Source organism: Suncus etruscus, chromosome 4, assembly GCF_024139225.1.
Source record: "Suncus etruscus isolate mSunEtr1 chromosome 4, mSunEtr1.pri.cur, whole genome shotgun sequence".
In the NCBI taxonomy this organism is placed as follows: Eukaryota; Metazoa; Chordata; class Mammalia; order Eulipotyphla; family Soricidae; genus Suncus; species Suncus etruscus.
In genome coordinates, this window is record NC_064851.1 from 58,079,358 (window position 1) to 58,104,522 (window position 25,165).

Below are 25,165 nucleotides of genomic sequence, written 5' to 3' on the forward strand. Positions count from 1 at the left end.
AGGCAAAGCAGCCTCAACTGGTGGCATTTGACAGAGCCACGAACAGACACATTTTCCCACTTCCAGGGTCAGTAATTTCTGATTTTAGAATTGGTGTGATCTCCACTCGTAGGGATATACCCTAGGAATACAAAAACACAATGTGAAAATACCTTCCTCACACCTATATTCATTGCAGCACTATTTACAATAGCCAGAATCTGGAAACAACCAAGATGCCCTTCAACAAATGAATGGCTAAAGAAACTGTGGTACATATGCATGATGGAATATTATGTAGCCATCAGGAGAGATAAAGTCATGAAATTTTTCTATACATAGATAGGCATGGAAACTGTTGTACTGAGTGAAATAAGTCAAAGGGAGAGAGACACACACAAAATAGTCTCACTCATCTTGGGTTTTATGAAAAATAAAAGACCTTATTGTAATAATGCCCAGAGATGAGATGTGGAAAAACTAGCTACCATATGAAGCTCACCACAAAGAGTGGTGAGTGCAGTTAGAGAAATAACTACACTAACAACTACCACGACAATGTTAATGAGTGAGAGAAGTAGAATGCCTGTCTTGAATACAGGCAGGGGGTGAAGGAGGAAGGAGATGGGGGCATTGGTGGTAGGAATGTTGCACTTGTCAAGGGTGTGCTCTTTTTCTTACTGAAACCAACTACAATCATGTTTGTAATCATGGTGTTTAAATAAAGATATTATTTTAAAAAAAAAGAATTGGTGTAACTGTCATAAGGTCAAATCAAAACTTCCCTCCTGGGACTGGAGAGAGAGACAGAGACAGAGAGAACAACAGTTAAGGGTTTTACCTAGCATGCAGATGTGACCTAGTATAAATCCCAGTACTTCAAATGGTCCCCTAAGCACCACCAGATGTGACCCCTGAGCACAAAACAGATGTAGCCTCAAGTCTATAATAAAAATAAAAAAAACCTTCCTCCCAAAGAGGGGAAATTGGCTTTCTGACACTTCAAGAAGTGGAGGACACACTGAGATGGATATTCATGGTCCTTCAGCACCTTCAAAACATCTTACTTCTTTTTCACCCCTCCACTTTCCCTGCAGACTATTTGGGACACTGGTATAAAATATTCCAGGTGATGAAGGCTGAGGTGGTGACTGGCCAACTTCTGCTGTGGTCTGGCTGGGGCTATGCTGTGAGGAGGCAGTGTCTGTCTGCACTGACAAACTATCACCCTGACAGGAGTGCCTTCCGGGCCTGCATGCTTCCTTCCTTACAAACACAGCATTTCTTTCTTTTCCTGGCACAGCACCCAAGGCAGCAAACTTCAGATCCTTCTCTGAGCATCCTTTGAAAACCTTCTGCCTTTCTATGGTTGATTGTGACTTCAAATCATCTGCCACAGCAGGGGCAGCTGAAGATCCCAATCTTCACCAGCTGGGAGAGCCAATTCACTGAGAAGCCACATGAGCTGAATGGAGGTCTCAGTCAGTTTTGAGATATGATTTGATCCATGTTGGCAGACTAATCCAGAAAGACAACAGCAAGAGCCAGCTGTATTGCGCGCGCACATACACACACACACACACACACACACACACACACACACACACACACACACACGGAGGTCTCAGTCAAGTCGGGAGTGAGATACCTATAAATGCCTAACTGGCACTTTTCTTTGCAGGTCTCTTCTAGACTATTTTGTCTGTCAAGAAGCCAATGTGTTTGGAGTGTTACTAGTATCTAGTAAATTTGTACTTAATCCCCATGCAAATAAATTAAAATTAAATTAAAATTATAATTTTAATTAAACAATAAAATTTATTTAAATAATAATTTAAGTAAAAGTAAAAATAAAGTAAAGTAAATCTTTTAGATCTTGGACTCTACAAAGAAAACCTGTCCCTGAGAGATGAAGCAGCAAAGTGGCCTATTAGCATTTGTGATGAGAGCTGGAATAGGCACACTGAACAAAAAAAAATAGTAAGCTGGAAGGTAAGAGAGGAGCTTGGAAAGCAGACTCTCTGGATCCAGGTTTCTTTTCTGTTTCTGAGCAAGCATTTGCTTTTTCTTTCTTTTGAAAACTGACAACATGTTTGCATGAAAGGTTCTCCTTTGGTATGCTGTGGAAGTGAGCACTGTAATAAAGACAGTGTAATTGTTAGACTCAAAGCCCAAGAAATTCCTCTCTACCCAGGAAGGTTTTGACTCTACTTGCAAGAGGAGACTCAGTTAATGAAGAACTCACTATAATCTCCCCTTCTGTCCTCCCACTCATTATGGGGCCTCCAACCCTCTTCTGAGTTCTTTGCTGTTCTCTGCCTGGCCTGACTTGTCTAATCAGAGGCATTAGGGATGAAACCCAATATAGATTCAACCAAAAGGATGAGGATCCTTGCTTTGAATGGAAGAAAAGGATGCAAGAATGTAATACAATAAGGAGGAGGAAACAGGATGGAGAAGCCAGGCTGGATTTGCACTCCTGCCAAAGGGCATATAGGGAAGGTGGTCCAGGAAGCAGCAAGAGGAATCAAACATGGCCACCCAGTCCTTCAATTCCTTTCGTACTTGCAATAGATAAGGAATAGAAAAGCCAGGATTCTAGGGCTGATTTTAACGGCAGTTTTTGGTTGGTGATTGGTTGGTATGGTTTTGTGTCATAGCCTGCAGTGTTCAGGGTTTACTGCTAGCTCTGCATCTGAGGATACTCTAGGGGCCAGTGGGCTCTAGGAATAGCACCCAGGTTGACCACATGCAAAGCAAGCACCTTATATACTTCAGCATATAAGCAATTACATGCAAGCAATTTTCTGTGTAACTCTGAGAAAGCATCCCAAATTCTATGTGTTACCTGTCCTAAAAGCCACCCTCTGCCTCAGACCAGCTGTACATTGGTCTAATGGCAGTGTGAATCAAAGGTGGGGATTATGGGAAGTATGGTACCAGCAAACATACAAAGGAATAACATTGCAGCTTGATCAATCTTGCTTCTCAACAATAATATCTTTCTTGGAACCAAAGGGATTAATATATAGTGGGCTTGCAGAGCAATTATGTAAAAACAAGGCTGTCTCGCTCACTTGTAGCCTTGGCAAGAGTGGGCCTAGGTTGGGGCTGGAGAGATAGCATGGAGGTAATGCATTTGCTTTGCATGCAGAAGGATGGTGGTTCGAATCCCGATGTCCCATATGGTCCCCCGAGCCTGCCAGGAGCGATTTCTGAGTGTAGAGCCAGGAGTAACCCCTGAGCGCTGCCGGGTATGACAGTGTAAAGACAGTGTAATTGTTAGACTCAAAGCCCAAGAAATTCCTCTCTACCCAGGAAGGTTTTGACTCTACTTAAAAAAAAAAAAAAAGAAAAGAAAAGAAAAGAAAAGAAAAGAAAAGAAAAGAAAAGAAAAGAAAAGAAAAGAAAAGAAAAGAAAAGAAAAGAAAAGAAAAGAAAAGAAAGGAAAGAGTGGACCTAGGGCTCAGATCCATGTTTGAGAGGCTGAGTTTACTTCGTGGTCACAAGTGTGGAAGAGGTGACTATCAGGGTTCAGCCTTATGACTCTTGAATCTGTTGCCGGGGCAGCGGATAAATCTGCTGGAGTAGAGCACTTGGTCTCAGCTGTTGGACTGTGCTATTTGCTCCAGGCTCTATCCCAGCAGCTATACTACAGAGCAGAAGACATAAAATAGCTGTGACTGCTTTTTATGAGAACTTGAGATAGTCTAAAGCTCATGGAGCAAAGAACTGGGAATGGTGTGTGTGTGTGTGTGTGTGTGTGTGTGTGTGTGTGTGTGTGTGTGTGTGTGTGTGTGTGTAAATAAGGTGTGTGTGCACACCTGTCTTTGTGTGTTTGTGCATGTGCTAAGAATGGGGTTTATGTGTGTTGGGAATGTGTGTGTATGTGTGTTTTGCAGAGTTAGGTTCAGTACACAAAGCTAATGAGTAGATGAAGAAGAATGTGTTTGGGGAAGAAGATTTTGGAGGAAGCCATCCCTAATGCTCTGTTTTCTTGCCCTCTGGGCTTGGAGTGTTTTTCAGAATTGAAGTAAAGAGCCAAAGAGAGTATAATTGGTGTGAAGGTATTGCAGATTAGCAGAATAAAGAGACAGTGCAGCCTGTGTTTATAAAACAATCCAGTTCCAAAGAGTGGGGCTGTCTGGGAACAGAAAGCCCAAACCTTAGTCTTTCGCTAACACCTGGGGATTTCCAAAGGCATTTCTAGCCCCAATTCTCTGTGTTTTGAAGTTCGGTTAGATCTTTCATTGGCTCATTTTTCTCAACAAAGATTTCTAACCATTGGCTGGTTCTTTGAAGTCACTCACCTCCAGGATTCTCTGAGCCTGGTGTGAGGGCTCCGTGGAGCAACAAGGTGCCTTTTCTCTCTTCCCTCTCAGCACTACACCTGCAGTGTGAAAAACTGTGGGAAAACCAGAACATTTACAAGTTGGATAAGGAGGGGAATAAGAAAGAATTTTCTTACTATAAACAATCTTATATAAATATAAATGATATTTATATAATCACATATAATTATTATAATATATTCTATTATATTTGTATTATAGTAATATAATAGTATATATTATAATAATATAACAAATATTATAAATAATATTTTATTATAAATAATCCAGTGGGTAAGGCATTTGCCTTGCACTTGGCCAAGCTAGGTTAAACTCTGGCATTATGGTCTCCTGAGCATAGCCAGGAGTAATTTCTGGGTGTCTAGCCAGGAGTCAGTCCTGAGTATTAACAAGTGTGGCCCAAATTCCTCATCCTCCAAAAAGAATGGCTTTTCTAAGGTTACCACATAAGAATTTTCCCACTGTTTTTGCATATCAAGTCAGCATCTTTGATCCCCTATAACCACAGTGTGTGTTATTGGTGGAATCTTTAACCCTCCCCAGTGTGGGTGATGTCCTAGTTAGGCTGTGGTACATTTTGACCTTTACTGACAGTAACTAATCTTTTTGTTTGTTTGTTTTGTTTTGGGGTCACATCTGGCAGCGTTCAGGGGTTCCTCCTGGCTCCACACTCAGAAATCCTCCTGGCAGGCTCCGGGGACCATATGGGATGCTGGGATTCAAACCAATGACCTTCTGCATGAAAGGCAAACACCTTACCTCCATGCTGTCTCTCTGGCCCCAGTAACTAATCTTTTTTTTTTTTTGGTTTTTGGGCCACACCCGGCAGTGCTCAGGGGTTACTCCTGGCTGTCTGCTCAGAAATAGCTCCTGGCAGGCACGGGGGACCATATGGGACACCGGGATTTGAACCAACCACCTTTGGTCCTGGATCGGCTGTTTGCAAGGCAAATGCCACTGTGCTATCTCTCCGGGCCCCCCAGTAACTAATCTTTTTAATCTTTATTTATTTATTGTGGGGTTTGGGGGAAAAAGGGAGTATATACACTCAGAGGTGCTCAGGACCACTCTTGGTGGTTCCCAGGAGACTATATAGTGCTGGGGGTGTTGAACCCAGGACTTCTGCATGCAAAGCCTGTGCTTAGCAGCCTTTTGAACCATCCTTAATCTTCACAGACATAAAGGAACACTGGGTTTCAGTGGAAGCAACAGTAAAAGTGTCTTTTCTTTGGAGAATTTTGGGGTTTGGGGTTGGAGGCTGTAACCACACACCCCCATTTCCTCCAGTGTAACCTTATCTGCTAATAGACCTCCCATTTCTGGGAGGGGTCTTTGGGAGGTAACAAAAGGTTTTCGGCCAGAAGGGCAAGGGAATTTGGCTGGACGGAGAATGGAGAAGGCAGCAGGAGGAGAGATAGCTGAAGGAAGCTAAGATGCAGGGCAAGCTAAGAATGGCATGTGCTTAAATAGGTTTATAATATAGGCCACACGTGATGGCCAGGGCATATAAAGATGTTCTGTCTTTGGAAGCCTGACTGCATGTGAGTTTTCTGCCCACCACAATCACCTGAACTGGCAGACCCGCCAGCTGATGGAGAAGGTGGAGCCATGTGGCCCGGGCTGGAGGAGAAAGGCCTCCATCACCATCCAGCTCCATCCAGCTCCATCCTAAGGGCCTAATTTATTATTTTAATCAACAGGGGCCATACCCAACTGTGCTCAGGGATGGTATCACTCCAGTTGGGGATGGGGTGAATGCCACATGGGATGCCACGGATCAACCCTGCGCAGATACTTACAAGGCCTTAACTACTGTACTATCACTCTTGCCTCGAAAGTATCTTTTTTAGATTTTCAAAATTAGAATGTGTGGGGCTAAGAGAAATTGTACAGCATGTAAGGCATTTGCCTTGCATATGGCTAAACTGGGTTTGGTTCCTGACACCTGTCCCTGGAGCCCACCTGAAGTGATGATTCCTGAGCACAGAGCCAGGAGTAAGTCCTGAGCACTGCCAGGAGTAACACCCCCCCCCCAAATTACAATGTGCGTTAAGATCTAAGCTGAAGAATAATTTCCATTGTGTATTTTTATGGAGTGTGTTCTGAAACAAAGAGAAGTTCATTTCTTTGAGCCCTCACAAGAGCAAGTCCAACCCATAATAAACATTACTTTTCTTGCCAAAAAATGCTTTGGCTCTGGAGCAACCACAGGGCCTTGGATTTGGTCTAAGAGTAACCTCCACTTCCAGGAAGATTATTCTTTACACTTCTGTTCATTGGGTGGGAAGAAGATCTTCCAATTTCTCCAGCTTGTCTCTTGCAGACCTTTGATCCCAGATTCCACTTGGAACTTTGTGCTTTTGATTTCCCACTGGTGAGCAAGGACACATTTGTCTAGCCCTGCTAAGATGTGTCCACACATCACAGTTTGCAGAATCTGTGGCTCCGAGGTATGTTGGGGTCCAGAGACAGCCCAGGACAGGACCCAGATCTCTTCCAGATTTAGTTGGAGCTGCAGTGCAGGCAGAGAAACCCCATTAGGCCAGGTCTGCAGGGTATGGCCCACACTCACCTGACCTGTTAGGAGATTCCAGATGACAGGACTGAAGAGTGAATGGACAGCTAGCTGTCCGTGGAGGGTCTTGAGACCAGGTACTGTTTAGGATCCCAGACTCCTAGGCAAAACATTCTGAGCATGTTTTTGAGGGGAAAAGCATTGGCGAACGTGGCTGCCCTTCACTCATAGTTTGGAAAATCAGCTGCTCCTGGATGTCTTCACTTCTCTCACCCCTAATGAACAGCTGCAGGATGTCTGTTCGGTCTGAATTAGCACTGATAGCAGCTTTTTCTTTTACTCCTAGGTCTGGAAGATGGCAGAGAAGTTGGGCTTCTTCTGATGATAGATGATCCCGAGCAGCTTTCCAGGAGGTGCCAGGCCAGCCGGTGGTAACCTGAGCTACAGGAATTATCCACTGCTTTACCACAAACCTCCTAATTCATGAGCCAGCAGGATGAGGTCGCTGTGCTTTCAGAACGTCTTCTCATAGCTGCGTACAAAGGCCAAGCAGAGAATGTGGTTCAGCTCATCAATAAGGGCGCCAAGGTAGCAGTGACCAAGGTAAAAAGAGAAAATACAAGTACTTTAGACATTCTCTGCAGTGGGGAAAGGCTACCTGTATTCCTTGTTCACAAAATTGTTATGTTTGGTTGTTGACTTTCAAACAACTGGCTTCCTATCCCTCCACAGTGATGGAGATTTGGGCAGAAGGAAGGGAGGTTAAAAGTCCTTTCATTGGGGATCTGGAGTGATAGTACAGTGGGTAGGGCATAAGTCTGACATGGCATCAGCTCAACAGGATTCAATTTTTAGTATAACATCTGAATCCCCTAGTACCTCAAAAAATATTGGGGACTAGAGATAGTAGCACAGGTAAGGTTCTTGCTTGCCTTGCACACAGCTAGCCTCCTAAGTTTGATTCTTTTTTTTTTTTTTTTTTTTTTTTTGTGGTTTTTGGGTCACACCCAGCAGTGCTCAGGGGTTATTCCTGGCTCCAGGCTCAGAAATTGCTCCTGGCAGGCACTGGGGACCATATGGGGTGCCGGGATTCAAACCGATGACCTCCTGCACGAAAGGCAAATGCCTTACCTCCATGCTATCTCTCCGGCCCCCTAAGTTTGATTCTTGATACCATAAATGGTCATCTACCAGGAGTTATTCCTGAACTCAGAACCAAAAGTAAGCCCTGAGCACCACTAGATATGACCCAATCCCTCTGTCCTCCTCCCAAAAATCCTTTTATTTTCTGGAGCAAGTGAGTTGATAGAGTGGGTAAGGCACTTGCTTTGCACCCTGATGCCCTGGGTTTGATCCCTAGGACTTTATATGGTTTCCCATATAGAAAAAATGGTTTCCCTGCCAAGAATAACCCTTGAGATGATAAGAGCCAGGAGAAAGATGGGAGCATAATTGGGTGTGGTCCAAAAACAAACAAACAAACAAACAAAAAACAAGCATTCATTTCTATCTTTATTTTTGTTTTGGGGCCATACCTACTGGTACTCAGGACTTACCCTTGAATCTGTGTTCAAGGGATCCTATGAGGTGCCATATATCAAACTTGGGTCCTCTAGGTACAAGGCAAGTACTTACCCTATTTACTGTACTACCACTCTGGCCCTAAAGTGTTTGTTGTTTGGGGGGGGGGGGGCTTCTTAGGGGGATGATTGTTTTGAGGCCATACTCAGCAGCACTTAGCAGTTACTCCTGTCTCGGTGCTCAGAAATCACTACTGGCAGCCTCAGGGGTCCATACAGGGTGCTGGGGATAGAACCTGGGCTGGCCGCATGCAAGGCAAATAAGCCCTATCTGCTGTGATATCACTCTGGCCCCAAAGTGTTTATTTTTAATGTTTTTTTTTAGGGGGGTGGTTTCACCCACCAATGCTCAGGGCTTACTTCTGGATGGTAGAACTAAGGGGACCATATATAGTGCTGGTACCCTGATGTTAGTGATTGCCCTGTGTTCGTTTTCTTGATTTAGTCATATTTTAGCTTCTCCCTTAGTTGTGCTAATTTTCTCTCTAAATGTTCAGATGTCTTAGCTTTTTCTCTACTGAGTCTCTTTGAAGAAACATCCATGTTGTTTCTTCCCTGCTTTAGTCTTGAACCACCCTAATGGTGCTCAGGGGACTAAAGTTTGCTGGGCATTGAATCTGGGACCTCCAACTCTAGCTCTTCAACTCAGATGTTCTGTGTTGTATTAAATAATTAAGGATGGGGCTGGATGGCGGTGGATGGAGGCCTTTGTGCTTAGGCCCCAGCCACGTGGCTTCATCCCCCATCCAGCCGGCGAGTTCCAGGCCCAGGTGAAACGCGAAATCACTCACTCACACGCAGGCGTCAGGAAGCAACAACTTTATTCAAGCCCTAGCCACCACGTGTGTGTGGCCTATTCATAACCTTTCAAGCACAGCAATATTTTGCTAGCCCTGCATCTTATTTCCTGTTAGCCATCTTCCCTTTGGGCTCCATGCTGGTCAAAGACCAGAACACAGAAACCCAGAAGCCAGAGTGCACAGCAGCGCAGAAAGGGCAAAGAGCCAAAAAGGCAAAAAGCCAAAAGGGGGCCCGAATTCCCTTGGTTCAAGCCTTATCTAACATTTCCAAGACCCCTCCCAGGAATGGGAGGGTCTCGCAGGTAAGGTTACACCTACTATCCAGTTCCCAAGACCCCTCCCAGAAATGGGTGGGTCTCAGGTCGCTACACGTAAATCCAGGGTGGAGTAACATTTCCCCCTTCTTTAAAATATAAAAAGAGCCTTTTGTAATTTTGACTCCACCTTTAGCCAAAGGTGGGTTAATATTTTCATGCAGCAACGTAATAAAGTGAAAATTAATATACCAGCCCTTTTCAAAAATATATTTTTGCAAAATATACTTTACACCTGTAACCTAAAATTTTATTAATGCTTTTTTTTTTTTTTTTTTTTTTTTTTTTTGGTTTTTGGGTCACACCCGGCAGTGCTCAGGGGTTACTCCTGGCTGTCTGCTCAGAAATAGCTCCTGGCAGGCACGGGGGACCATATGGGACACCGGGATTCGAACCAACCACCTTAGGTCCTGGATAGGCTGCTTGCAAGGCAAACACCGCTGTGCTATCTCTCCGGGCCCTTATTAATGCTTTTTTACCAAGCACTATTTTGGAACTTTCATGTTCCTATACTTTTAAACTATATTGGGGGAACTTTATTGTTCCTATATCTTTTTTATACACAAGTACTGCAGCATACATGCATAACATACATTTTAAAAACAGGCTAAGTACATTAAAATACACAGTAAAACATTTCGCAATTGAAAATATTAACTTTGAAAGACAACAAAACACATTTAAATCATAAAGAAAATGACTAAGACAAAGATGCAGGTGGTTAGAAATTAGATGTTAAACTGTATTACCTCCCTTTTTTATTTTTTAACCACTAACTAATTAAAACTTATCCCATTACCAACTATGAGTGAAATATATGACTATCCGCTTAGTTCCTACACCTAAAATCATAGTTTAAATGATTAATTTGTTTTACGCTGATTTCACCACGTGGCTTCTGTAAACTTGCTGGTTTGTTCCACGCTGATCTCACCACGTGGCTTCCTTTCATGGTTTCAGGCCCCGCAGACGATTCTGTTGACCATGAGGTCGCAGGTTTGCTTCTGCTGTTTCACCTTTCCAGGCTTGCAGCGGAGCAAAAGCTGAGCTGAGCTGAGCTGAGGCGTTTCTGCTTTTGGGCCGATAGGAGCTTTTCGCCGCTTTTCCCCTCCGGGCAGCACTTAGCAAGCCAGTTTTCGGCCACAGCTTTTTTGCAGAGGGCTTTTGGATGTTCAAAGTTCAAAGTTATTTAAACTAAAAGTTCAGTCCGAAATTTCCAAAGTCGAAATCCAAATTCAAGCCAAAGGTCATTCTCAGAAAATCAGTCCATTTTAAATAGTCTTTTTTCTCCTCCATTTTCAATTTAGACTTTTAATCAGTTTTTGTACAGGCCGAGGTTTTTGTTTCTTGTAACAAAGTTTCAGTTCTGGGCCTGGGCCTGGGCTGGAGGTGATGCAAGCTTCCACCTCTCTTTTTTCAGTTGCCCTTTTTTCCCTAGAAGGGGTTACGGCCATATTTGAACATTGTTGCACGTGGCCCAGGGTTTTGGGCTCAGTGCACCTGAAAAGAGCCAAAATGAAACTGAAAAGCAGAAATCTCACCATGATTGCTGTTTTCTTGGGTCCAGGATTCAGGTCAAAGTTCGGAGCCAAGATGTAGCATTAAATAATTAACGATGGGGCTGGATGGCGGTGGATTTCTCTCCGTGCCATCCCAGTCCACGTGGCTCTGCAACCTCCATGCAGTCGGCGAGTCCCAGGCCCAGGTGAAATCACTCACTCACAGTCAGGCGTCAGGAAGCAACAACTTTATTCAAGCCCTAGCCACCACGTGTGTGTGGCCTATTCATAACCTTTCAAGCACAGCAATATTTTGCTAGCCCTGCATCTTATTTCCTGTTAGCCATCTTCCCTTTGGGCTCCATGCTGGTCAAAGACCAGAACACAGAAACCCAGAAGCCAGAGCGCACAGCAGCGCAGAAAGGGCAAAGAGCCAAAAGGCCAAAAAGCCAAAAGGGGCCCGAATTCCCTTGGTTCAAGCCTTATCTAACATTTCCAAGACCCCTCCCAGGAATGGGAGGGTCTCGCAGGTAAGGTTACACCTACTATCCAGTTCCCAAGACCCCTCCCAGAAATGGGTGGGTTTCAGGTCGCTACACGTAAATCCAGGGTGGAGTAACAGTTCTGTATCTGTGTTAATAAAGTAGCAGCATGTGATTCTTGATTATTTGAAATGTGTCAAATCTGACTGAGAAACTGTTGCAATTCAGCCCTTGATGGGGCTGACTGATGGAGGGATGGAGGATGAGGTCTTTCTCCTCCAGCTCATAGCACGCATCTGTCACCCCGTTCAGCCAGCAGTTCTTTTTTTTTCTTTTTTTCTTTTTTTTTAAATTATCTTTATTTAAACACCGTGATTACAAATATGATTATAGTTGTATGATTACAGTCATGTAAAGAACACCCCCTTCACCAGTGCAAGATTCCCACCACAAATTGCCCAGATCTCCCTCCTCCCCACCCCCCTACACCTGTACTCGAGACAGGCTTTCTACTTCCCTCATTCATTCACATTGTTATGATAGTTTTCAATGTGGTCATCTCTCCAACTGCACTCATCACTCTATGTGGTGAGCTTCATGTCATGAGCTGCACCTACCAGCCTTCATCTCTCTTGTCTCTGAGATACTGTTAAAAATGTCTTTCATTTTTCTTTTTTTTTTTTTTCCGGCCCCCGTCTTTCATTTTTCTTAAAACCCATAGATGAGTGAAACCATTCTCCGTTTTTCTCTCTCCCTCTGACTTATTTCACTCAGCATAATAGAGTCCATGTACATCCATGTATAGGAAAATTTTATGACTTAATCTCTCCTGATGTCAGCCAGCAGTTCTGAGGTGAATGCGGCGGGTATAAAGCTAACAGGCAGTAAGGCTTCAGAAGATATCAGCTTTATTTCGTGGACATGGCTGAAGCCAAAAACCCCAGAATCAGCCCTCAAAAAAAGCCCCTGCCTTCCACAGACCCTTGCTTTTATACATCAGAATCAGGTACCACCCTAGGGTGGGAGCAGAATGCCAGGTCACATCCTAGGGTAGGGCACAATAACCGATCAAGGTAGGATCAGTAACATAATGATCCCATGGAAATGTTTACATACACAACAAGAAACCACACTTTAAATTTAACTTAAATTTATTGAATGTTACATGTGGCCATTGGCTGCTGTATTGGATTGCATAGCACCAATGCCAGCCTGAGAAAGAGGATGTAGGAGTGACAGGTCCATTTCAGACAAAATTATTTGGCAATAATTTATTGCTCTCTACATTCTCTTTGTTATATCCACTATTTTAGCAGATCTATAATTAGTGTGATTATATAAAAGCTCTATTTGTGAGCCAAGAATTGGACTATGATTACATTTCCATTTTTATACATCTTGCTCTTTTTTTTTGGGAGTGGGTAATTGCCTGACTTTTCATTTATTTATTTTTACTCAAAATTATAAATGTTTCATTTCTGCAAACACTTCAGTAAAACATTTCTTAATATAATTTCTCATGATGACACCTACCACACATTTACTTATTCTTTTCCTGGAAATATCTCTTCTAGAATCATACCTTTCCTTCTACTGTTTCAGTTTGGTTTGGAATAGGCAATGTCTAATGAAAACAAACCATTTGACTCTGGACAGAACTGATGTCACCTACAGAGGAGAGGAAGGAAAGGGTTCTATGGACTGGGTGGAGGACAGAATAATGGCAGTTCAGGGATGGTGTGATATGGCAACATTGTGACAGGAAAATATATTTACATATTTATTTATGTAATAAAGCACATTACATATTTAGTGAATCAATGTTATCTCAATAAATTACCTTCTAAAGCGACACAAAAAGGGACACTAGAAGTAGGAATACACACATATGAATCAATTTATTTCTTTTTAAATAATATCTTTATTTAAACACCCTGGTTACAAACATGTTTGTAGTTGGATTTCAGTAATAAAAAGAACTTCCCCCCACTTCACCAGTGCAACATTCCCACCACCAATGTCCCCCATTGCTGTAGGCAGCTTCTATCCTAGAGCCATCAGTGGGATTTCGGTGAATCCACTTTAGGGAGAGTGGGTTGCACGGACAGCTAAATATGAAATATGAAATAATTAAACCACACAGAGTATGTGGGGTCAACATGTTTACTGGCAGGAGTGCGACAAGTTTAATTTTTTGAGCAGGGGAATTTATAGGGGTAAAATTAGCCACAGGTGAAGAATAATTGTAATCACAAAGCAGAATACAACAGTAACAATACCTAAACTATGGGTGTGACTGTAAAAATTCTAGGTTACAAAAGAGAAGGTCACAACTCAAGGTAACTCTTTGCAAGCTTACTTTAAATGCAAAATTAGGATTAGGAGGGAGTAGAAAATATCTAGGAACTTGATCTTTAATGGACTGGACTCTATTTTTAGAGGTTAAGTAAAGGGAGGAGCCAAATCCCCAAAAATGAGTTTCCCTATTTCTAAAGGAGGGTCAATAGTCAATAGCCAGGAAATGCAGCTGCAAGGACATATTTGAAAAAGAGAGAAAAAGTATTGTCTTTGCTTTTAGGGCTGGCTATTATCCAGAAAAGGGGTTCTCAAATAATCTTTGGTGCTGGAATTTCTGAGCCAAATTATTTGATAGAGGCCATAATTTTGCCTGATATTTACAAAGGAGAGATAGTCAAATACTGACTGAAAATGTAATGCCAAGCATCTCTTTGGAAATTCCTCAACCATCCATGCAGAAGAAAAAGGCATCCACAGCGGCCTTTTGAGGAAACCCATGGGGTTATTTTAGTTCTCCCCACCAGGAAAACTTGAGGATACATCTGGTGGGCTGAGCTCCCCTAAAAGTTTATGTATACTGTGGCACCCCATCACCCTCCTCCCCCATCCCCTGCCTGTCTTTGAAACCGTCCTTTTATTTCTCTCACTCACTACTATTGTCATGGTAGTTACTAGTGTAGTTATTTCTTTCACTGCACTCACCTTTCTTTGTGGTAAGCTTCATTTCGTGGGCCAGTCCTTTTAGCTCACATCTCTATAGTCTCTATGATATTATTACCATACTGTCTTTTACTTTTCTTAAATCCCACAGATGAGGGAGACTATTCTGTGTCTATCTCTCTTTCTGTGACTTTTTCACACAGCATAATAGTTTCCATGTCCATCATATATAGAAATTTTTTGCGACTTCATTTTTCCTGACAGCTACATAATATTCTATGTGTAGATGTACCACAGTTTTTTTTAGTCATTCATCTATGTTGGGAATCTGGATTGTTTCCAGATTCTGGCTATTTGTAAATAAAGCTGCAATGAACATAGGCATGCAGAGGGCATTTTTGTATTGTATATTTGTGTTCCTAGGGTATATTCCTAGGAGTGGTATAGCTGAATCATATGGAAACTCAATCCCAGGGTTGTTTTATTTGTCTATTTGTTTTTTTTGGTTTTTGGGTCACACCAGGCAATGTTTAGGGGTTACTCCTGCTCTATGATCAGAAATCGCTCCTGGCTGGCTCGAGGTACCATATGGGATGCCGGGAGTCGAACTAGTGACCTTCTGCATGAAAGGCAAACGCCTTATCTCCATGCTATCTCTCCGGCCCCAATTTCCAGTTTTTTGAGGAATATCTTTTTTTTTTTAGTAAATTTTTTATTTATTTAAACATCTTGACTACAAATATGATTGTGATTAGGTTTCAGTCATGTGAAGAACACCCCCCTTCATCAGTGCAACATTCCCACCACCAATGTCCCAAATCTCCCTCCATCCCAGCCCACCCCCACCTGTACTCCAGACAGGCTTTCCAGTTCCCTCATTCATTCACGTGATTATGGTAGTTCTCAGTGTAGTTATTTCTATAACTGCACTCACCACTCTTTGTGAAGTGAGCTGGAAGTTCCAGCCCTCCTCTCATTGTCTCAGGATTGTTGCAAAGATGACTTTTATTTTTCTTAAAACCCATAGATGAGTGAGACTATTCTGCGTCTCTCTCTCTCTCTCTCTGACTTATTTCACTCAGCATAATAGACTCCATGTACATGTATAGGAAAATTTCATGACTTCATCTCTCCTGACGGCTGCACAATATTCCATTGTGTATATGTACCACAGTTTCTTTAGCGATTCGTTTGGTGAAGGGCATCTTGGTTGTTTCCAGAGCTTGGCTATTGTGAATAGTGTTGCAATAAATAGGTATGAGGAAGGGGTTTTGGTATTGTATTGTATTCTTGTGTTCCTAGGGTATATTCCTAGGAGTGGTATAGCTGGATCGTATGGGAGCTCAATTTCTAGTTTTTGGAGGAATCTCCATATCGCTTTCCATAGAGGTTGGACTAGACAACATTTTCACCAGCAGTGGATAAGAGTTCCTTTCTCTCCACATCCCCACCAGCACCGATTGTTCTCATTCTTTCTGATGTGTGCAGTTTCTGTGGTGTGAGATGGTATCTCATTGTTGTTTTTATTTGCATCTCCTTGATGATCAGTGATGAGGAGCATTTTTTTCATGTGCCTTGGCCATTTGTATTTCTTTTTTATCAAAGTGTTTGTTCATTTCTTCTCCCCATTTTTTGATGGGATTAGATGTTTTTTTCTTGTAAAGTTCTGTCAGTGCCCTGTATATTTTGGATATTAGCCCTTTATCTGATGGATATTGGGTGAATAGTTTCTCCCACATGGTGGGTGGCTCTTGTATCCTGGGCATTATTTCTTTTGAGATGCAGAAGCTTCTCAGCTTAATGTATTCCCATCTGTTGATCTCTGCTTTTACTTGTTTGGAAAGTGCTGTTTTTTCCTTGAAGATGCCTTTAGTCTCAATGTCCTGGAGTGTTTTACCTACGTGTTGTTCTATATACCTTATGGTATCAGGTCTGATATCAAGGTCTTTAATCCATTTGGATTTTGCCTTCGTACATGATGTTAACTGGGGGTCTATGTTCGCTTTTTTGCAAGTGGCTAACCAGTTCTGCCAGCACCAATTGTTGAAGAGGTTTTCCCTGCTCTGCTTAGGATTTCTTGCTCCCTTGTAAAAAAAAAAAATAGGTGATTGTATGTCTGGGGAACATTATCTGAGAACTCAAGCCTATTTCACTGATCTGTCTTTATTCCAATACCATGCTGTTTTGATAACTATGGCTTTGTAGTACAGTTTAAAGTTGGGAAAAGTAATGCCTACCATACTCCTTTTCCCTAGGAGTGCTTTAGCTATTCAAGGGTGTTTATTGTTCCAGATGAACTTTATAAGTGTTTGATCTACTTCTTTGAAGAATGTCATGGGTATCTTTAGAGGGATTGCATTAAATCTGTACAATGCTTTGGGGGAGTATTGCCATTTTAATGATATTAATCCTGCCAATCCATGAGTACGGCATGTGTTTCCATTTCCGTATGTCCTCTCTTATTTCTTGGATCAGGGCTTTATAGTTTTCTTTGTATAGGTCTTTCACGTCTTTGGTCAAGTTGACTCCAAGATATTTGAGTTTTTTTGGCACTAATGTGAATGAGATTGCCTTCTTGATGTCCATCTCTTCCCTATCATTATTGGTGTATAAAAAGGCCATTAATTTCTGTGTGTTAATTTTGTAGCCTGCCATCTTACTATATGAGTCTATTGTTTCTAGAAGCTTTTTGATGGAGTCTTTAGGGTTTTCTAAGTAGAGTATCATGTCGTCTGCAAACGATGAGAGCTTGACTTCTTCCTTTCCTATCTGGATTTCCTTGATATCTTTTTTTTTTGCCTGATCGCTATAGCAAGCACTTCCAGTACTATGTTGAAGAGGAGTGGTGAGAGTGGACAGCCTTGTCTTGTACCAGAATTTAGAGGAAAGGCTTTTAGTTTTTCTCCATTGAGGATAATATTTGCCATTGGCTTGTGGTAGATGGCTTCGACTAGATTGAGAAAGGTTCCTTCCATTCCCATCTTGCTGAGAGTTTTGATCAAGAATGGGTGTTGAGGGCCCGGAAAGATAGCACAGTGGCATTTGCCTTGCAAGCAGCCGATCCAGGACCAAAGGTGGTTGGTTCGAATCCCGGTGTCCAATATGGTCCCCTGTGCCTGCCAGGAGCTATTTCTGAGCAGACAGCCAGGAGTAACCCCTGAGCACCGCCGGGTGTGGCCCAAAAACCAAAAACCAAAAAAAAAAAAAAAAAGAATGGGTGTTGGACCTTATCAAATGCTTTCTCTGCATCTATTAATACGATCATGTGATTTTATTGTTCTTGTTGTTTATGTTGTGTATGATATTGATAGACTTACAGATGTTAAACCATCCTTGCATTTCTGGGATGAAACCTACTTGGTCATAGTGTATGATCTTCTTGATGGTGCATTGGATCCTATTTGCCAGGATTTTGTTGAAGATCTTTGCATCTGCATTCATCAGAGATATTGGTCTGTAATTTTCTTTTTTGGCAGCATCTCTATCTGTGTTTTTCAGATCTGCTATTTCAGTTTGGAGTTTTCTGATTTTTGTCTTTGTGTTCTGTTCAGATTGATCTATGCTTTCTTTGAGTTCTACAAACATCTTCCATATTTCTATTTTAAGTTCCTTATCCGAGAGGTTAATCAGATGGTTGGAATTTTTTAGGTCGTCCAAGCTATCGTCTTCATTCTTTGTGCATGGTGTTTGCCTGCGAGTTTTCCCCATTGTCACGCTAGTAGTGTGGTTTCTCCTGTGTGATGTGGTGGGATTTGTTGGTTAGAAAGAGTGCACAGCCGCGAACCAAAGCTGTGCTCTTCTGGGGCCTCTAGGTGACAGTTTTTGGGGGTTTGCTTCCCAGGGCTCTGAGGAGAGCTTCAAGTATTCAGGAAAGACAGAGAAGCGGGCCCGGAGAGATAGCACAGCGGCGTTTGCCTTGCAAGCAGCCGATCCAGGACCAAAGGTGGTTGGTTCGAATCCCGGTGTCCCATATGGTCCCCCGTGCCTGCCAGGAGCTATTTCTGAGCAGACAGCCAGGAGTAACCCCTGAGCACTGCCGGGTGTGACCCAAAAACTAAAAAAAAAAAAAAAAAGACAGAGAAGCACAGGACAGGGCTCCCTTCAGGTCCTCAGTTTCCTCAGAAGAAGCACAGCAGGGCGGAGACTCCTCAGGTAGAGCAATCAGCACTCCACCTGGCAACCCCCACAGCCAGCCATTTCTCACTCTGAGGAATATCTTATTTTGTTTTCCATAAAGGCATTCCCACCAGTAGTGAATGAGAGTTTCTTTCTCCCCATATCCCCTCCAACATTGATTGTTCTTTTTTTTGTTTGTTTGTTTGTTTTGGTTTTTGGTTTACACCCAGCAGCGCTCAGGGGTTACTCCTGGCTCTATATTCAGAAATCGCTCCGGGACCATATGGGATGCTGGGATTCGAACAACTGACTTTTTGCATGCAAGGCAAATGCTTTACCTCCATGCTATCTCTCCGGCCCAATTTTGTTCTTGTTCTTTGTGATGTGTGCAGGTCTCTGTGGTGTGAGATGGTACTTCATTGTTATTTTGATTTGCATCTCCCTGATTATCAATGATGTGGAACTTTTTTTTGGGGGGGCCACACCTGGCGGTGCTCAGGGGTTACTCCTGGCTATTTGCTCAGAAATAGCTCCTGGCAGGCACGGGGGACCATATGGGATGCTGAACCAACCACCTTAGGTCCTGGGCCGGCTGCTTGCAAGGCAAACACTGCTGTGCTATCTCTCTGACCCCAGTGTGGAACATTTTTTTATGTGCCTTTTGGGCCATTTGTATTTTTTCTTTGAGGCAGAGTTTGTTCATTTCTTCTCCCCATTTTTTGATGGGGTTATAGTTTGTTATTGTTGTTGTTATGTTCTGTCAGTACCTTGACTATATTAGATATTAGCCCCTTATCAGTTGATTTTTTTGACAGGGTGCCAAGGCAATGCAGTGAAGATAGGACATTTTTTTAAACCAATGTGACTGGAACAGTTGCAAAACAAATAGTTGGAAAACAAATGTAACCTTGTAACTCATATAATATATATGAATGTATATAGTTTAGAGCTGTAAGTTGTAGAAACTAAAAACTAGAAGATTCTAAAAGAAAGCAAGATTAAAATCTTCATGTTCATTGGGGATGGTTTATTTTCTGTTTTTATTTGGCTTGGCCATGATATCCAGATATTTGGGGAAACATTTCTAGGTGTTTCTCTTAAGGCATATTTTAGATTAGATCAGCATTTAAATAATTCAGTTTTGCATTAGGGAAATTATAGCCCATATGTGAATGAGACCTTATAGGAATAGAAATCATTTCAGGTAAGAAAAAGAGATTCCTGCAAGATCTGCCTTTGGCTTGGAACTTGGAAGCAACCCAAATGCTCAAGAACAAATGATTGGGGCCCGGAGAGATAGCACAGCGGCGTTTGCCTTGCAAGCAGCCGATCCAGGACCAAAGGTAGTTGGTTCAAATCCCGGTGTCCCATATGGTCCCCCGTGCCTGCCAAGAGCTATTTCTGAGCAGACAGCCAGGAGTAACCCCTGAGCACTGCCGGGTGTGGCCCAAAAACCAAAAAAACAAAACAAAACAAAACAAAAAAAAGAACAAATGATTGAATAATGAAATTGTAAAATACATGCATAGTGGGATACTACTCAGCTATAGAAAAAAAATAAAATCATACAATTTGCTTCTGTATGGTTGGAGCTGAGGAGGATTATCCTCAATAAGTATGTAAGTAAGAATAATTTCTCTCATGTCACTTGTGGGAAATAAAGAAACAGCAACAGATGACCAAAGACCACAGAACTAGAGAATTGATTCACAGAAATGAGCTTATCACCCTGCTTGCCTAGCCTACAGAATTTGAACTCACAACCTGCACAACTGGTCTGCACTAATTCTTAAAAGTAAGCTAGTACCAGTGACTGAATCAAAAAAAACAAATTGAGAATGCTATTTAGCAATTAAAAGGGGATGAAGAGCATGTTCAAAGCCTGGAGCTCCTTTGTCCGGCCCGCTACAATTCTTGGCACTACATGGGCACTTGAGCACCATCCGGCGTCACATAACTGGCTACTAAGCCCCAGCCTTGAGCCAGCTGGTCCAGTTGACTATGCCTCTCTATCAGTGGCACTGTAGACCTCCTGAGCTTTGCTAGAAGGCACATACAACACAATTTTTTGAATTACATTTATTTCATTTTTAAAAAAATGATCAGACTTAAACACCAAGTCCAAAACCAACGACAACAGCTTCGATACCCAATCTACAACATGCTAGACACAGAAGGAACCACTTATACTAGCAACCCAGGGGGCTAAGAAGGGGGATATGGATAAAGATAACTATGGGCTTGAGTGATAGCACAGCGGGTAGGGCAATTGCCTAGCACACAGGGCTGACCTGGATTAGATCCCCAGCATCCCATATGTTCCTAGAGCCTACCAGGAGTAATTTCTAAGTGCAACAAAAACTATGGTGATTAACAGAGTAAAAAGAAAGGGAGGTGGAAGAAGTGAGATATTTTTGGTGGTGGGTGGCAGTGAATTTCTAGTGTATAAGTGATGATAAATATACACATATTGCAATATGAAGCTAGATCCTCAAAATTCCATAATCTTGTAAGCCTGTGATGTCAATAAAATCATAAAACAATAAAAGAAAAGAAGGGGGATATGGGATGCATCCTGGGAACAGGGATGGAGGGAGGACAGCACTGGTGGTGGGAATGCCCCTGATTTAATGTCACTATGTACCTGAAATACTACTGTGAAAGATTTGTAATCCACTCTGGTCAAAATACAAATTTAAAAAATAAAATAATTTGGTAAGATAAAGCATAATCCATCTGAAAAAAAAAAAAAAGCCCAAATGAGTTTTCATGTGGCATAAACAATAACAGTAATGATAAATAGTCTTGGCCTCTACATAGATTACCAAGGTTTTTTTTTTTGGGGGGTGGGGGCACACCCAGTAACGCTCAGGGGTTACTCCTGGCTATGCGCTCAGAAGTCGCTCCTGGCTTGGGGGACCATATGGGAAACCGGTGGATCGAACCTCGGTCCATCCAAGGCTTGCACAGGCAAGGCAGGCACCTTACCTCTAGCACCACCACTCAGCCCCTGTTTTCTATTCTTATAGAAAAAAAAATTGCATTGGTGAAGGGGGTGTTCTTTTTATGACTGAGACCCAACTATAAAATGTTTGTAATCATGGTACTTAAATAAAAATATTACTTTAAATTTTTAAGATTTATTTAAAGAGTATGTATCACCTGATGACATAGTACATTTATTTCTAGTTAAGTGAAATGTACATGATACATTTATTTTCAGATAAGTGGAAGGGGGGAGAAGAGGAAATAAAAGAGTACAGCAATAAGTAACTTAGCAAAAATTGTTGTTTTTCCAATGAGATCGTTAAGTCATTGCCGAAGGGTTTACTAAGCTCTTATTGCTACTTGATCATTTATGTTACTTCTTTAATTTCTGAACATTAGGTAGCTTCAGATACACACTGGTGTCTAAATTGGTGTGCTCCTTTGGGGAGTTGTGTGGCTGCACAGTCCAGAAATTCCAAACACGATTGCTGTTATTGCAGCTTTTATGGGAAATGGTTTCAGCTTTTTTAATTAAAATTTAAATCACAGATAAAGTTCTTTATCTTTGGGCTGATAGAAGAAATAACGTGTATGAATCTCAAAAGTACTACCACAGAAATTGATATACACAATATGATTCTTTGTACATGACTTTCTGCAAGAGAAAATGAGAGCTTGATTTTGCAAGCAAAAGTGTGGATTCCATCCTCAACACTACAGGCTCCCCTGAGCACCTTTAGGGTGATCCCCACTCCCAAGCACAGAGCAAGGAGTAACTTCTGAGTACTGTCTGTCCTTAAGCAGAGTCACAAGTAAACCACTGTGTACCACTAGGTGTGGCCCAAAACCAAACAAAAATCATGAACGTTAACACTTATCATAAGCCACTCAATAATTTTTAATTAACTTTTATCTTCCTCAACAAATGCAGTGAGGACAGACTCTCCCTAGAGTGAATTTTCTGCTGCTACTGCCTGACTTGTTGCTCTTAAATCTATTTCCTGTTTGGTGGTCAAAATTCTAGGATGGGGCCAGAGAGATAGAATGGAGGTAAAGCATTTGCCTTGCATGCAGAAGGTCAGTGGTTCGAATCCCGGCATCCCATATGGTCCCCTGAACCTGCCAGGAGCGACTTCTGAGCATAGAGCCAGGAGTAACCCCTGAGCATTGCTGGGTGTGACCCAAAAACCAAAAACCAAAACCGAAACCAAAAAACCCAAAAATTCTAGGATGGGAAGGGAGTAAGGGGATGGGTATGAGGTAGTCTATGAAGTTTGCTTCTCGAAAGCAAGGAATTTTGGAAACCAAAGATATTTATGTATTGTTTACTTGCTCTGTGTCTTTTGCTACAGATGTGAGTTAATATTAGGATTTATTGGAGTTTGTAGTGTTGAACTTGTGTTTGCTTTCCTGTAGGCACATAGAATTTCTTGAAAACTGCCTGTCCACCCAAAAGTGATTGGTGGAAGAAATACATACTTCCAAAGCTGTTGGGAAAGTGAAAATGTTTACTTTAGAACATTATTTATGGCATAAGAGGGAGAGTAACAAGGGGTTGCCTTGTAGGCAGCTGTTTTAGTACTATAAATAGTCCCCTGAGCTTAGTCAGGGGTTACTCCTGAGCATAGAGCCAGGAATGGCCACTGAACACCAAGAAGTATGACACACTGCTTTCACTCCACCAAAAGAAAAGAGAGGTTATATAACATGTAGCATGCTTTCTTGAAGAAACTTTAATACTTGTTCGCAATGGTATTAAAATTTTTGAACTCTTTGGTTCTACACTGACTGCAATAATGTTCATACACTGGCTTGATTCTAAGACAGAAAGTTCAAAAGACTGATAAGATGTCCCTGTGCTGCCTTCCCACTATTGTGCTTTCCTACTTAAAGGACATTGTGGCCTCATCTTTGCACTTTTTTCCCTGAGATATCTCATGTTTGTGTGTATGAATAGACACACATAATCTGTGCTCTATATTTTTTTTTTGGTTTTTTTTGGATCATACCCGGCAGTGCTCAGGGGTTATTCCTAGCTCCAGGCTCAGAAATTGCTCCTGGCAGGCACAGGGGACCATATGGGACGCCGGGATTTGAACCGATGACCCCCTGCATGAAAGGCAAATGCCTTACCTCCATGCTATCTCTCCGGCCCCTGCTCTATATTTTTTAAAGAACTCATGTGACCCTGGACATATCCTCTGGACTTTGCTCAGAAAAGCATAACTGACATAAACCTAGGGTGGCACCTTACAAATGTAGCCATCTTCTGCTCTTATAGAGTGCTCTGGAGGCTTGTGTTTGGGGGTCTCATGTCTCTGGGACTCCGGTCTGTGGGGCAAGCTTCTCTGTGTATTCCATGCCCCAGGAGAGCAGAATTATCCCCATATAAACTGTGCTAATGCCACCACCCAGGGGAGGACAGATGGCACACAGAGAGTTTCACCTAAGTTAGGGATCCAGGGCTGGAGCCTGTACAGACTCCTGTAGTAGCTGTCCCACTCTAGGTAACTCTGGGGTGGGATGGGGAACTCTTACATGTCACATCTAGCCAACAAGTCTGCTTTTCATTCCACCCTAACTTTAAGCATTCTTGGTAATAAAATCTCAGCCTGGAAAGCAGGGTCCTTTGCAGTTTATCATCAGACACTATCAGAGGAGTTTGATAGGTACTGGGGCTTCTGAATGTAAAATGAGCACAGGAAACCTTTCGTCGGCCTCATTAGTGAATAAGGGATCCAGCAGAATGTCACAGGTGGTTCTGAGGGTAATGAGAAGAACAGCAAGCATTAGGAAAGTCCATTAGGAAAGCAGAGATAAATATGCTTGTTGGCTGTGAAACTAGCCAGTATGCCTCCAAGTTGCTGCCACTGGACATAATTTATTGACATTCCTCTTGCTCTTGTGCAGCATTGCAAAGAGCTCAAAGACAGCTAAGAAAGCTTGGAATCTTACTCTGTGATGTGGCACACCGCATTTGTTCTGTCATGCTTGGCACCCCTCCCCATACACTTTTTTAAAAATATCTTTTACCTTTTATCTTTATTAAATACTTTATTGAAAGAGTCATGGTTTGCAATGTTTATGCTTGAGTCTTAGGCATAAAATATTTCAATGCCAATCCAACACTAGTATCAACTTGCCTCCACCACTGTCAACCACACACCCTCCCTCCACATAAGCCATCCATGCTTTGCCTGCCTCCTTGACAGGCACATTTCAAAGTTTGGTGATTGTACTTTAGATCTCATATTTTCAGCGTTATGCTTTGAATATATAGCTATACAACTCTCCTAAGTTACCAATATGCCCAAGGACACTGAACTCCTGTTCCCCTATACTGCCTTCCAAATCATCTTCGTCTTCCCTTCATTTCTTACCTTCTCTATCAAGGGTGATGTGATCAAGGGTGATGTAGGTAGAAAAGCTACATTTTAACCTAAAGGTATGTAAATGGGCACCTGAACTTTTGTTTTAATTAAAGTGCTATGGACAAAAATATGAAATATTTTATCAAGAACCTTAATTCGCGTTCACTGACATGACACAATTTTTATTTCCAAGTTGCAAACTCAATTGGGG

General features: G+C 42.1%; 1 protein-coding gene across 1 annotated transcript in view; it reads left to right on the top strand.

Moving 5' to 3' along the window:
- The first annotated feature begins 7,192 nt into the window (after positions 1–7,192).
- The window catches only part of ANKRD6 (ankyrin repeat domain 6), a 69,480-nt gene continuing 51,507 nt past the window's right edge, over positions 7,193–25,165 (top strand). Inside the window, exon 1 of the mRNA XM_049772205.1 lies at positions 7,193–7,449. Within this exon, the coding sequence (XP_049628162.1) occupies positions 7,330–7,449 (120 nt within the window). The 5' untranslated portion in view covers positions 7,193–7,329. The remainder of the gene's footprint in view (positions 7,450–25,165) is intronic.